The sequence below is a fragment of the Trichomycterus rosablanca genome, chromosome 5 (assembly GCF_030014385.1).
Source record: "Trichomycterus rosablanca isolate fTriRos1 chromosome 5, fTriRos1.hap1, whole genome shotgun sequence".
In the NCBI taxonomy this organism is placed as follows: domain Eukaryota; kingdom Metazoa; phylum Chordata; class Actinopteri; order Siluriformes; family Trichomycteridae; genus Trichomycterus; species Trichomycterus rosablanca.
In genome coordinates, this window is record NC_085992.1 from 1,911,003 (window position 1) to 1,927,212 (window position 16,210).

The following is a 16,210-nucleotide window of genomic DNA, read 5'->3' on the forward strand; positions in this document are numbered from 1 at the left end:
CACTGATAGACTCCGGTTCAGAGGAGAATTTGATTGACGCCAAGTTTGCAGTTAGTTTGGGTTGCAAACTGGTAAGGTTAGAGGTTCCCTTAAGCACTATCGCAGTGGATGGACGTAGATTAACTCATATTACGCACCGCACAGTTCCTGTTTGGATGACAGTGAAGCAGACTCATAAAGAGATGATCTGTTTTTCTGTTTTTCTTTCTCCTGACACACCAGTGATTCTTGGGCATCCGTGGCTGCGTACTCATAACCCTCAGTTCGATTGGGGCAAGGGGCGAATTACTTCGTGGGGCCGGGAATGTCTATCTCGGTGTCTACGTTCGGACAAAGGGAAGAAGGTGGCGTCGCTTAGGGTCTCTACTGACTTAACTAACGTTCCATCCATTTATCACGATCTCAAGGAAGTCTTTTCTAAAGACAATGCCTGTCAGTTACCACCACACCGCAGTTACGATTGTGCTATTGACCTCCTCCCGGGCGCACCACTCCCCAAGAGCAAGTCTTTTCGATTGTCAATTCCCGAACGGAAGGCTATGGACACCTACGTTGCGGATTGTCTCGCTACGGGTCTCATACGTGCCTCTTCGTCGCCACTGGGGGCGGGATTTTTTTTTATTGAAAAGAAGGACAAGTCCTTACGGCCTTGCATTGATTACCGGGGGTTGAATAAGATTACTATTCGTAATAAGTACCCCTTACCCCTCATCTCTACGGTGTTCGAATCCGTGCAAGGGGCGGTAATTTTTTCTAAATTGGACCTTCGGAACGCTTATCATTTGGTCCGGATTAGACAGGGCGACGAGTGGAAGACGGCATTTAACACACCTAGTGGGCACTACGAATATTGCGTGGTCCCGTTTGGTCTCACTAACGCACCTGCTGTGTTTCAAAATTTAGTTAATGACGTTCTAAGGGATTTCCTTGACCATTTTGTGTTTGTCTATCTGGACGACATTCTCATTTTTTCGCGTTCGGTTCAAGAGCACCTTGCACATGTCCGGCAGGTCCTGACTCGACTTTTAGAAAATCAGCTATTTGTAAAGGCTGAGAAGTGCGAGTTCCACAAGGACTCAATTTCCTTCCTAGGATTTATAATCCAGGCCAATAGTATTAAGGCGGATCCAGAGAAGATTCGGGCGATTCGTGAATGGAGGGTGCCCTCTTCTCGTACTGAACTTCAGCGTTTTTTAGGTTTTGCGAACTTTTACAGGAAGTTCATTAAGGGGTATAGCAATATAGCTAACCCTTTGACGACCCTCACCTCGACGAAGAGACAATTCAAGTGGACCAGAGAGGCTCAAGACGCGTTCGAGGACTTGAAGGACCGATTCACGTCCGCCCCGATCCTGGCTCAACCGGACCCATCCTTGCAATTCGTGGTTGAAGTGGATGCCTCCAACACGGGAGTGGGAGCTGTTCTTTCCCAACGTTCGGGTAAGGAAAGTCGTCTCCACCCATGCGCTTTTTTCTCCAGGAAGCTATCACCGGCCGAGAAGAATTATGACATCGGCAACCGGGAGCTATTGGCAGTTAAGATGGCCCTGGAGGAATGGAGACATTGGTTGGAGGGGGCAGAGAAACCGTTTGTGGTCTGGACCGATCACAAGAATCTGTCCTATGTGCAGACGGCCAAGAGACTGAACTCCAGATTGGCAAGGTGGGCGTTATTTTTTGATCGATTTAATTTTATCCTCACCTATCGTCCAGGCACCAAGAACACTAAGCCAGACGCTCTTTCGAGACTCCATCCGGGGGCGGAGGACACAGACGCAGAGGGGTCCGTACTTCCGACGGCTCGAGTGATCGCTGGGGTCTCTTGGGGGCTTCGTCGATCCATCGAGAGGGCCCTACGCGCTGACCCTGACCCGGGCACAGGACCGTCCAACCGCCAGTTTGTGCCTACAACAGCCAGATCGGAGGTACTGAAATGGACGCACGACTCCAAATTCGCCTGCCATCCGGGGGTGGCCAGGACGGAAGATTTGGTTCGGAGACATTTCTGGTGGCCTTCCTTGTCTACTGACGTGAGGGAGTTCGTCACAGCATGCCCCGTCTGCGCCCGCAACAAGGCGTCTCATGCACCACCTGCGGGGTTGGTTCAGCCTCTGCCGATTCCAGGGCGGCCCTGGTCCCACATAGCTCTGGATTTTATCACAGGACTTCCACCGTCGAACGGTAAGACTGTGATTTTAAATGTGGTGGATCGGTTTTCCAAGACTATCAGACTGTTTGCTTTACCTAAACTCCCTTCCGCGCTGGAAACAGCCACTTTGGTATTTGACAATGTTTTTAAGGTCCACGGGATTCCCGCGGACATTGTGTCAGACAGAGGACCACAGTTCGTGTCACAGGTCTGGAGAGCCTTTTGCAAGGCATTGGGGGCGTCGGTCAGCCTTTCGTCGGGGTTCCACCCGCAGTCTAATGGTCAGACGGAAAGGGCTAACCAGGAGGTGGAGACTGCGCTGCGCTGTGTAGCCGCTCAACACCCTAACAGCTGGAGCAAGTTCTTGTCCTGGGCGGAGTACGCTCACAACACGGCACGAAGCGCAGCCACAGGAAGGTCGCCGTTCGAGGCCGCTTTGGGTTATCTTCCACCATTATTTCCGGAGGGCGAGGTGGACATAGCAGTCCCATCAGTAGCTCATCACATGAGGAGGTGTAGGAAGATGTGGAGGAACACGCGCATCGCTCTCCGCCAAGCCCAAGCGACCACGGTCATCTCCGGGAATAGACGGCGACGGCCGAGCCCGCTGTACAAGGTGGGACAACTAGTTTGGTTATCCTCTAAAAACATTCCTTTAAGGGTGGAATCTAACAAACTAGCCCCCCGATTTATTGGTCCTTATCCCATTACTCGTGTCATCAGTTCATCGGCAATTCGGCTTAAGCTTCCTCGCCACATGAAGATTCATCCCACATTCCATGTGTCCCACATTAAACCGGTGCTGCGTTCTCCACTTAATTCTTCCCCGAATGAGACACCAGGACCTCGATTAGTGGAGAATCAACCCGCCTACACGGTTCGCCGGCTGCTGGACTCCAGGAGACGGGGCAGGGGGATCCAGTTCCTCGTCGACTGGCAGGGGTACGGACCGGAGGAACGTTGCTGGGTGCCGAGATCTGCCATCCTCGACCCTTCGCTCATCCAACAGTTTCGGAGAGAGTTCCCGGGCAAGTTGGTTAGGGTGCCGAGAGACACCCGTTAAGGAGGGGGTACTGTTACGGGGTCACATTGGTGGAGGGTTTTAGCCACACCTTTTGTTCTTTTCTTATTGGTGCGCGGGGCTTAAGTAGTCTAATCACGAGCACTATATATAGAAGTGGTGTGGGAATCCTTGTTGCCAGTTGGTCTCGTTAGGTCGTCGGACTAGAGCATTATTAGTAGATCCCTGTTCCTATTTTTTGAGCCTTTACCTCGGCTGTGTTTATTCTGTTTGTTGCAGGTGGGAGCGGTCCAGGCGATACTTGAGATTTGGACACTTACGTTTTAGAAGCCCTGGAACCGACTCCGTTCGTCTTGACATGTGTTATGTGCTTATGAACATTTACTTCCTTTACTTACGCTGTAGTATTTTGTTACATTGCTGATTGTAGTTTGGGGTACTGGTATTAAAACCCTCTTTCATTGATTTCTGTTTCTGAGCTTGATTTCCCGAGTAGTGGTTCCAAACTAACCTCTAGGGGTTGTTTGAATCCCCATAACAGAAAGAGGTCTAACAAAGTATGCAGAGAAACAGATGGACTACAGTCAGTAATTGTAGAACTGGAGAAGTGGAGCTGATATAATGGACAGTGAGTGTAGAAACAAGGAGGTGGTTTTAATGTTATGGCTCATATATATATCTACCGAGGAAAGTTTCATAAGCATTTGAATCCCGATTTTTTCTATATTAATTTATAAAATCTTCATACTTCTACATTTCCGGGACGCCGGAGCCGTACGAGACGATATGAGAGACTGAATTCTGAATTCTGAAACGGACAAGGATATATGAAGTTCATCTTAAAATATTAGATAAGTGGAGTGGTAATTCGGCTCCGTCTTTGTGTCCTGCAATAAGAAACATAAAAACATCATCCATCATCTGTCTCGGATCTCGGAGCGGCGCAGGATTCCGCGTCCACCTGCGTCCTCCTCTAGGCCGCTAATCTGATGGAAGTGGTTTTGATGAGTGTTTTTGGACGGAAAAATAAAATACAGACGTCTCGATAAACTCGACTTCAGGAGTCATGGAGGAGAAACCGACCGAGGAACCTCGATAACCCCGAGAGTTTAACATGACGGTGGGATCGCATAATTAGCATCATCAAACGTCAAACCTACAATTACTGACCAAGAACTGATAATGTCCAGTTCCTGGTTGATTATGGGGTCTGTCTGAAAACCTGTCTTCTAAACTCCCGAGAAGAGGGCGTGTCTAAATCCTTTGCTCCCTTAAAATGCTCCTACTGAGGCACCTTAATTCTGAGTGATGATCTGACTGAATGACGAGGGAGCATCCGACGCCTCCTCAGCGCTGAAGATCAATCCCAGAATTCAGTGCGGTACGACTTTTCTTACCAAATAATGCGGAGCATGTGATTATAAAGTGTCGTTTATTTGTAAATTCGGGCTCGTCGGGGACGGTTTAAGCGTTTTCCGTACACTGAGGGAGACGTTAGCTGCCTGAGGCTAACTGTGTTAGCTTAGTAAGCTAAAACTGCGCTGATGTAATCAGTAGTAGTGCGTCTAAATAATCTGCCTCATGGCGAGTCTGAAGAAGAGAGAAACCTTTATAGATAGAAACACTTCCACCTGGAGCAAATTAATGCTAACAAGGTGACTCCGTGCCCCCTCTAGTGGCCAAAAACGGCGCAGCAGAACGACTCGTAGCACTCATTCACCAGCCGAGCCACGTTACAGTTCCATTATATGAGATTCAATCCTTCAAATACATGTTTATTAATACAACACTGAATATAAATCAGATTTATAATAAATAAGAGTATAATGTGTGTGTGTGTGTGTGTGTCCAGCGCACTCGTGTGTTGCCGTTTTCAGCAGAATCATGGTAATAAAATAATATAAAAGCAGATATAAACATTACTTTCCAATAAACATCTCGCCATCGTGCGTTTGTCAACGTAATGACAACATAATGTGATATAATGGCGTTTCATCAGCGCTCGGGGACGCGATACATTTAGTACCAGGTTTTTACGCTCTTATAGAGTCGAACTCGTCACTGGTTCCCTCTCACTGGAGTAAAAACATCTATGCAGGCGTGAGCGTTACTGAGCGACTGGAGCGAGAGTTCTGTGATTAACAGTCCTGTCTGTTACCTTATACAATAATGTCAGATGTTTAGGGACGAGGGGAGATCAAGGGTCACTGCACATAATCAGAATTTACCTGTAAACTCTACAGTCTGCTGAAGGACTTTACGTGATGGGAACTTTCAGTCTCGTGTAAAGACCAGAGATGCCGTTTATGAGCTTAAAATCTCAACAATGCGGACATTCATATATCAGACAAACTAGATAATTATTATAATAATAATAATAATAATAATAATAATAATAATAATAATAATAATAATAATTATTATTATTATTATATAAGTAAAATTCTGTAAGTAAATGCCAAATAAATAATAATGTTAAATAATACAAAATGTTTAATGGCACATCAAACAGAATTTGAAATTTTAGAATGATTGTCACACACACTTCTCCACAAATTATAATACTGTTCTTTTATTATTATTATCATTATTATTATTACAAGTATTATTATTAATATAATTACAATTATTATTAATTTTATTAGTACAATTATTATTTTATTATTACAATTATTATTGTTATTAATTGAATTTTTATTTTTATTACTGATATTAATAATTATTACTTTTATTATTATTTAATATTTTATTATTAATATTAATATTAATTTAAAATATTAATATTTAATATTAATTAATATTGTTGTTATTGTAATATTATTTTTATTTGTATTATTATTGTAAATTATTATAAATATAATTTTCATTACAAAAAATAAAATAAGAATTATTTTTTATAGATACTATTACTGCAACTATTATCATTATTATCTGTAATTATTATTGTTATTATTATTTACAATTATCGATAATAATAATAATTATTAATATTGTTATAATTAGTTATTATTATTTTTCTAGTATAATTATTACAATTAATAATATTATTTTTTTCATTTATTACTGTTATTATTATTATTTTTAATTATTAATATTATTACAATTAATGTTATTATCATTATTATGATTTCAATTATTATTATAATTATAATAACAATAATAATAATAATAATAATAATAATAATAATAATAGTAGTTATTAGTATTATTATTATAAATTCTATACATTATTGTACATTTTGAAGTTCTACATGTTTATATATTTTACAGGTTTAATACGTTGATGCTCGTACCTGTCCGATATGCATGCTCGTATCACAGGTCAGAGGTCGCGCTGAGGTCAGGTCGTTGGACCCCAGCAGAGTGGAGATGATGCCGTTACGATCCACTTTACGAATCATCGTCCCGTCTACAAAGTAGATTAACCCGTTCTTATCCACCGCAATACCTGAAACACACACACACACACACACACACACACACACACACACACACACACACACACACACACACACACAGGAGGGGTTCAGAGGAAGATTCAGAATCATACAGAGTGGGTTACAGAGTGGGTACAGAATGGGGTACAGAGTGGGTACAGAGTGGTACAGAGTGGGTTACAGAGTGGGTACAGAGTGGGTACAGAGTGGGTACAGAGTGGGTACAGAGTGGGTTATAGAGTGGGTACAGAGTGGGTTACAGAGTGGGTACAGAGTGGGGTACAGAGTGGGTACAGAGTGGGTACAGAGTGGGGTACAGAGTGGGTTTTGGAGAGTAATGTAGTATTAGTGAGGGTGTTGGTTACCCCACCTTTGGGCCCCAGCAGCAGCGCCTCGGTAGCTTTTCCTCCGTCGCCACAGCGAGCCTCGTCGAATGGCAGGCACTGCTCCCCGGTCCCTGCCACCACCTCCACGTTCTGCAGCAGCTCCTTCACCCCCGTCAGAACTTTGGGTCTGAAGATCCGGCGCGAGTTCGTATCGGACACGTAGAGCTGACCCGACGTGGGGTCGGTCGCCAGGTAGTACCTGTGTGCCGGGTTGTTGCTGCGGAGACACGGAGAGAGAGACGGGTCAGGGGTGAGAGAGTGAGGTGGTGCGTCCACGGGGCGAAGAAACACCAAAAAGCTTCAAAATCTCCTGATTTCTACCCAAATCTTTAATGCTGCCTTTACTGCTCATGGCTCTCAGACAGGACTGATGGAATTTATCCTGCTTACATACTTTCCAGCAACAGTTTAGGGAAGGTCCTTTCCTATTCCAGCATGACTGTTTAAAGAAACTCCAGAGACCTCAGCCCACTCAGCAGCTCTGGTATGAACTGGAACACCAACTGAGCATCAGCGCCCAGCCATACAAATGCTTTATCTTTTTACTGAATGGGCACAAATTCCCACAGATATACTTCTTGTAGTCTTGTGAGAAGAATGCTATTTAAACATAATTTAGGTGTCCAAATACTTTTGGCCATGTAGTGTACCAATACATGATCCTAAATATCAGCCACTCTGAGCTACTGGTCAGGGTCGTGATGGGTCCAGTTCCAATCCATCTCAAGGCTTCAGCGGTTGAACAGACATAGCAAAACATGTCTGTGAAGACGCCGGGTCGGTCGATAGCACGATAACTCCAGCCCTATCCATTATTTCATCCACACCATGAATCTAAACCTGAACCTATACTTAAACCTAAACAAATCTAAACCTGAATCTAAACCTAAACCTAAACCTGAAACCAAACCTGAACCTAAATCTAAACCTAAACAAACCTGAACCTAAACCTGAACTTAAAGCTAAACCTATACTTAAACCTAAACCTGAACCTAAACCTAAACATAAACCTGAAACCAAACCTGAACCTAAACCTGAACCTATACTTAAACCTGAACATAAATCTAAACCTAAACCTGAACCTAAACCTGAACTTAAACCTGAACCTGAACTTAAACCTGAACCTATACTTAAACCTGAACCTAAACTTAAAGCTGAACCTGAACTTAAACCTGAACCTATACTTAAACCTAAATGCAAACCTAAACCTAAAGCTGAACCTGAACCTAAACCTGAACCTAAACTTAAAACTTAAACCTAAACTTAAACCTGAAGCTAAATCCAAACCTGACCCTGAATCTAAACCTGAACTTAAACTTGAACTGAAACCTGAACCTAAACCCGAATCTAAACCTGACCCTGAACCTAAGCATGAGCCTAAATCTAAACCTAAACCCAAATCTAAACCTAAACCTGAACCTGTGTTTATGGGTGTGTGTTGATTAACGCTGAGGTGATCCGGGGGTCGTGATGGACTGAGCTAATTCGGCGGGACTGAAGATCACCGCCGCGCGCCGGGACTATAATAAGAGCCGCCGCGCGCCGGGACTATAATAAGAGCCGCCGCGCCCCCGCCGTCGTTCCCCCCCCCCGAGCAGAAGGGAACAGAGAACCGGTGACGAGAGACGAGCGTCTGTCGCCCAAAATCAACGACTTGTCATGATGTGTCAATTAAAAGAGGCTAAGAATAGTCGAGCCAACACCTCGCGACCATATGTGTGTGTGTGTGTGAGAGTGTGTGTGTGTGTGTGTGTGTGTGTGTGTGAAGGTGTGTGTGAGAGTGTGAGTGTGTGTGAAGGTGTGTGAGTGTGTGTGTTTGCACAGATGAGACTCGGGTCGTTCTGAGCTTTTATTCCCACTGCACCACGTACAAGAACATTGTTCCATTTTCCCCGGTTAGTGGAGCCCTGGAGGGTTTCAGTTCCACTTCCAGCAACAAAAATCCAGTATCGGTACCAGACGGACCAGGTCCAGCACGTCCAGTACCAGAACTCTTCTGTTTTTTTTTGTTTCCACCCCCCAAAAGCACCCAGAGGAGGAACAGTAGTCTCCAAACTGCTCCAGGTGCAGAAGTTCTGCCAGGATTTCCCACCCACACCATCAATTTCACTCATTAATTCTACCTGTTCTGCTCTGGTGGAGAACCGGGAGCCTGCAGGTGGCGCCGGACCGACCAAAAACCCGAACCAGATAAAGCAGGTGGTGAAAATGATCATATAAATAACTAAACCTACATCAGCTGAAACTAAATTAACTAAATGGGCACAAATTCCCATACACAGACATACAAACATTCAAAGTCTTGTGAGAAGCTTCTGAGAAGGGCGGCTGTTGTTCTAGCTAAAACAACAAGCTCATGGTCGGGCGTCCGAATACTTTTGGCCATATAACATTTGATGTAAGCAGCAGTCACAGAGACTTTGTGCTTCCCCTCAGCGCCAAACCTTAATCCTAAACAAACCCAAACCTTAATCCTAAACAAACCCAAACCTTAATCCTAAACAAACCCAAACCTTAATCCTAAACAAGCCCAAACCTTAATCCTAAACAAACCCAAACCTTAATCCTAAACAAACCCAAACCTTAATCCTAAACAAACCCAAACCTTAATCCTAAACAAGCCCAAACCTTAATCCCGACTATAACCCAAACCTTAATCCTAAACAAGCCCAAACCTTAATCCCGACTATAACCCAAACCTTAATCCTAAACAAACCCAAACCTTAATCCTAAACAAACCCAAGCCTTAATCCTAAACAAACCCAAACCTTAATCCCGACTATAACCCAAACCTTAATCCTAAACAAGCCCAAACCTTAATCCTAAACAAGCCCAAACCTTAATCCTAAACAAACCCAAACCTTAATCCTAAACAAGCCCAAACCTTAATCCTAAACAAACCCAAACCTTAATCCCGACTATAACCCAAACCTTAATCCTAAACAAGCCCAAACCTTAATCCTAAACAAACCCAAACCTTAATCCAGACTATAACCCAAACCTTAATCCTAAACAAGCCCAAACCTTAATCCTAAACAAACCCAAACCTTAATCCTAAACAAGCCCAAACCTTAATCCTAAACAAGCCCAAACCTTAATCCTAAACAAGCCCAAACCTTAATCCTAAACAAGCCCAAACCTTAATCCTAAACAAACCCAAACCTTAATCCTAAACAAGCCCAAACCTTAATCCTAAACAAGCCCAAACCTTAATCCTAAACAAACCCAAACCTTAATCCTAAACAAACCCAAACCTTAATCCTAAACAAACCCAAACCTTAATCCCGACTATAACCCAAACCTTAATCCTAAACAAGCCCAAACCTTAATCCTAAACAAACCCAAACCTTAATCCTAAACAAACCCAAACCTTAATCCTAAACAAGCCCAAACCTTAATCCTAAACAAACCCAAACCTTAATCCTAAACAAGCCCAAACCTTAATCCTAAACAAGCCCAAACCTTAATCCTAAACAAGCCCAAACCTTAATCCTAAACAAGCCCAAACCTTAATCCTAAACAAACCCAAACCTTAATCCTAAACAAGCCCAAACCTTAATCCTAAACAAGCCCAAACCTTAACCCTAAACAAGCCCAAACCTTAATCCTAAACAAACCCAAACCTTAATCCTAAACAAGCCCAAACCTTAATCCTAAACAAGCCCAAACCTTAATCCTAAACAAGCCCAAACCTTAATCCTAAACAAACCCAAACCTTAATCCCGACTTTAACCCAAACCTTAATCCTAAACAAGCCCAAACCTAAATCCTAAACAAGCCCAAACCTTAATCCTAAACAAGCCCAAACCTTAATCCTAAACAAACCCAAACCTTAATCCTAAACAAACCCAAACCTTAATCCCGACTTTAACCCAAACCTTAATCCTAAACAAGCCCAAACCTAAATCCTAAACAAGCCCAAACCTTAATCCTAAACAAGCCCAAACCTTAATCCTAAACAAACCCAAACCTTAATCCTAAACAAACCCAAACCTCAATCCTAAACAAGCCCAAACCTTAATCCTAAACAAACCCAAACCTTAATCCTAAACAAGCCCAAACCTTAATCCTAAACAAGCCCAAACCTTAACCCTAAACAAGCCCAAACCTTAATCCTAAACAAACCCAAACCTTAATCCTAAACAAGCCCAAACCTTAATCCTAAACAAGCCCAAACCTTAATCCTAAACAAGCCCAAACCTTAATCCTAAACAAACCCAAACCTTAATCCCGACTTTAACCCAAACCTTAATCCTAAACAAGCCCAAACCTAAATCCTAAACAAGCCCAAACCTTAATCCTAAACAAACCCAAACCTTAATCCTAAACAAACCCAAACCTTAATCCCGACTATAACCCAAACCTTAATCCTAAACAAGCCCAAACCTTAATCCTAAACAAACCCAAACCTTAATCCTAAACAAACCCAAACCTTAATCCTAAACAAGCCCAAACCTTAATCCTAAACAAACCCAAACCTTAATCCTAAACAAGCCCAAACCTTAATCCTAAACAAGCCCAAACCATAATCCTAAACAAACCCAAACCTTAATCCTAAACAAGCCCAAACCTTAATCCTAAACAAACCCAAACCTTAATCCCGACTATAACCCAAACCTTAATCCTAAACAAACCCAAGCCTTAATCCTAAACAGACCCAAACCTTAATCCTGACTATAACCCAAACCTTAATCCTAAACAAACCCAAACCTTAATCCCGACTTTAACCCAAACCTTAATCCTAAACAAGCCCAAACCTAAATCCTAAACAAGCCCAAACCTTAATCCTAAACAAGCCCAAACCTTAATCCTAAACAAACCCAAACCTTAATCCTAAACAAACCCAAACCTTAATCCCGACTTTAACCCAAACCTTAATCCTAAACAAGCCCAAACCTAAATCCTAAACAAGCCCAAACCTTAATCCTAATCCTAAACAAACCCAAACCTTAATCCTAAACAAGCCCAAACCTTAATCCTAAACAAGCCCAAACCTTAATCCTAAACAAACCCAAACCTTAATCCTAAACAAACCCAAACCTTAATCCTAAACAAACCCAAACCTTAATCCCGACTATAACCCAAACCTTAATCCTAAACAAGCCCAAACCTTAATCCTAAACAAACCCAAACCTTAATCCTAAACAAACCCAAACCTTAATCCTAAACAAGCCCAAACCTTAATCCTAAACAAACCCAAACCTTAATCCTAAACAAGCCCAAACCTTAATCCTAAACAAGCCCAAACCTTAAACCTAAACAAGCCCAAACCTTAATCCTAAACAAGCCCAAACCTTAATCCTAAACAAACCCAAACCTTAATCCTAAACAAGCCCAAACCTTAATCCTAAACAAACCCAAACCTTAATCCTAAACAAGCCCAAACCTTAATCCTAAACAAACCCAAACCTTAATCCTAAACAAGCCCAAACCTTAATCCTAAACAAGCCCAAACCTTAATCCTAAACAAGCCCAAACCTTAATCCTAAACAAACCCAAACCTTAATCCCGACTTTAACCCAAACCTTAATCCTAAACAAGCCCAAACCTAAATCCTAAACAAGCCCAAACCTTAATCCTAAACAAGCCCAAACCTTAATCCTAAACAAACCCAAACCTTAATCCTAAACAAACCCAAACCTTAATCCCGACTTTAACCCAAACCTTAATCCTAAACAAGCCCAAACCTAAATCCTAAACAAGCCCAAACCTTAATCCTAAACAAGCCCAAACCTTAATCCTAAACAAACCCAAACCTTAATCCTAAACAAACCCAAACCTTAATCCTAAACAAGCCCAAACCTTAATCCTAAACAAACCCAAACCTTAATCCTAAACAAGCCCAAACCTTAATCCTAAACAAGCCCAAACCTTAACCCTAAACAAGCCCAAACCTTAATCCTAAACAAACCCAAACCTTAATCCTAAACAAGCCCAAACCTTAATCCTAAACAAGCCCAAACCTTAATCCTAAACAAGCCCAAACCTTAATCCTAAACAAACCCAAACCTTAATCCCGACTTTAACCCAAACCTTAATCCTAAACAAGCCCAAACCTAAATCCTAAACAAGCCTAAACCTTAATCCTAAACAAGTCCAAACCTTAATCCTAAACAAACCCAAACCTTAATCCCGACTATAACCCAAACCTTAATCCTAAACAAGCCCAAACCTTAATCCTAAACAAACCCAAACCTTAATCCTAAACAAACCCAAACCTTAATCCTAAACAAGCCCAAACCTTAATCCTAAACAAACCCAAACCTTAATCCTAAACAAGCCCAAACCTTAATCCTAAACAAGCCCAAACCTTAACCCTAAACAAACCCAAACCTTAATCCTAAACAAACCCAAACCTTAATCCTAAACAAACCCAAACCTTAATCCTAAACAAGCCCAAACCTTAATCCTAAACAAGCCCAAACCTTAATCCTAAACAAACCCAAACCTTAATCCCGACTTTAACCCAAACCTTAATCCTAAACAAGCCCAAACCTTAATCCTAAACAAGCCCAAACCTTAATCCTAAACAAGCCCAAACCATAATCCTAAACAAACCCAAACCTTAATCCTAAACAAGCCCAAACCTTAATCCTAAACAAACCCAAACCTTAATCCCGACTATAACCCAAACCTTAATCCTAAACAAACCCAAGCCTTAATCCTAAACAGACCCAAACCTTAATCCTGACTATAACCCAAACCTTAATCCTAAACAAACCCAAACCTTAATCCCGACTTTAACCCAAACCTTAATCCTAAACAAGCCCAAACCTAAATCCTAAACAAGCCCAAACCTTAATCCTAAACAAGCCCAAACCTTAATCCTAAACAAACCCAAACCTTAATCCTAAACAAACCCAAACCTTAATCCCGACTTTAACCCAAACCTTAATCTTAAACAAGCCCAAACCTAAATCCTAAACAAGCCCAAACCTTAATCCTAAACAAGCCCAAACCTTAATCCTAAACAAACCCAAACCTTAATCCTAAACAAACCCAAACCTTAATCCTAAACAAGCCCAAACCTTAATCCTAAACAAGCCCAAACCTTAATCCTAAACAAGCCCAAACCTTAACCCTAAACAAACCCAAACCTTAATCCTAAACAAGCCCAAACCTTAATCCTAAACAAGCCCAAACCTTAATCCTAAACAAGCCCAAACCTTAATCCTAAACAAGCCCAAACCTTAATCCTAAACAAACCCAAACCTTAATCCTAAACAAGCCCAAACCTTAATCCTAAACAAGCCCAAACCTTAATCCTAAACAAACCCAAACCTTAATCCTAAACAAACCCAAACCTTAATCCTAAACAAACCCAAACCTTAATCCCGACTATAACCCAAACCTTAATCCTAAACAAGCCCAAACCTTAATCCTAAACAAACCCAAACCTTAATCCTAAACAAACCCAAACCTTAATCCTAAACAAGCCCAAACCTTAATCCTAAACAAGCCCAAACCTTAATCCTAAACAAGCCCAAACCTTAATCCTAAACAAACCCAAACCTTAATCCTAAACAAGCCCAAACCTTAATACTAAACAAGCCCAAACCTTAACCCTAAACAAGCCCAAACCTTAATCCTAAACAAACCCAAACCTTAATCCTAAACAAGCCCAAACCTTAATCCTAAACAAGCCCAAACCTTAATCCTAAACAAACCCAAACCTTAATCCCGACTTTAACCCAAACCTTAATCCTAAACAAGCCCAAACCTAAATCCTAAACAAGCCCAAACCTTAATCCTAAACAAGCCCAAACCTTAATCCTAAACAAACCCAAACCTTAATCCTAAACAAACCCAAACCTTAATCCCGACTTTAACCCAAACCTTAATCCTAAACAAGCCCAAACCTAAATCCTAAACAAGCCCAAACCTTAATCCTAAACAAGCCCAAACCTTAATCCTAAACAAACCCAAACCTTAATCCTAAACAAACCCAAACCTTAATCCTAAACAAGCCCAAACCTTAATCCTAAACAAACCCAAACCTTAATCCTAAACAAGCCCAAACCTTAACCCTAAACAAGCCCAAACCTTAATCCTAAACAAACCCAAACCTTAATCCTAAACAAGCCCAAACCTTAATCCTAAACAAGCCCAAACCTTAATCCTAAACAAGCCCAAACCTTAATCCTAAACAAGCCCAAACCTTAATCCTAAACAAACCCAAACCTTAATCCCGACTTTAACCCAAACCTTAATCCTAAACAAGCCCAAACCTAAATCCTAAACAAGCCCAAACCTTAATCCTAAACAAGCCCAAACCTTAATCCTAAACAAACCCAAACCTTAATCCTAAACAAACCCAAACCTTAATCCCGACTATAACCCAAACCTTAATCCTAAACAAGCCCAAACCTTAATCCTAAACAAACCCAAACCTTAATCCTAAACAAACCCAAACCTTAATCCTAAACAAGCCCAAACCTTAATCCTAAACAAACCCAAACCTTAATCCTAAACAAGCCCAAACCTTAATCCTAAACAAGCCCAAACCTTAACCCTAAACAAACCCAAACCTTAATCCTAAACAAACCCAAACCTTAATCCTAAACAAACCCAAACCTTAATCCTAAACAAGCCCAAACCTTAATCCTAAAAAAACCCAAACCTTAATCCCGACTTTAACCCAAACCTTAATCCTAAACAAGCCCAAACCTTAATCCTAAACAAGCCCAAACCTTAATCCTAAACAAGCCCAAACCATAATCCTAAACAAACCCAAACCTTAATCCTAAACAAGCCCAAACCTTAATCCTAAACAAACCCAAACCTTAATCCCGACTATAACCCAAACCTTAATCCTAAACAAACCCAAGCCTTAATCCTAAACAGACCCAAACCTTAATCCTGACTATAACCCAAACCTTAATCCTAAACAAACCCAAACCTTAATCCTAAACAAGCCCAAACTCAACCCTAATCCCTACTATAACAAAAGCCTCATCCCGATCATAACCCACAAATATCACCCCAACCCTAATCCTAATTATAACCCCAAACCTAATCCCACCTATAACCTAAACCCTAATCCCACCTATAACCTAAACCTTAATCCAAACTATAACAAAACCCTAATCCAGACTATAACCCAAATCCTAATCTAAATTTTAACCCTAATACTAGTTCCAACTATAATGAAACCCTAATCCTGACTATAACCCAAAACCCTAATCCTATACAAACCCAAAACCCAATCCTAATTATA

At 41.6% G+C, this 16,210-nt stretch overlaps 1 protein-coding gene across 15 annotated transcripts in view; it reads right to left on the reverse strand.

The window, feature by feature from the left end:
* tenm3 (teneurin transmembrane protein 3) overlaps positions 1–16,210 on the reverse strand; it is an 861,875-nt gene that overhangs the window by 25,617 nt on the left and 820,048 nt on the right. For all 15 annotated transcript variants that reach the window (XM_062995505.1, XM_062995517.1, XM_062995516.1 and 12 more), the window contains 2 exons: positions 6,978–7,210; positions 6,464–6,618 (listed from right to left, as the gene is read on the reverse strand). In XM_062995505.1, the coding sequence (XP_062851575.1) occupies positions 6,464–6,618; positions 6,978–7,210 (388 nt within the window). The remainder of the gene's footprint in view (positions 1–6,463; positions 6,619–6,977; positions 7,211–16,210) is intronic.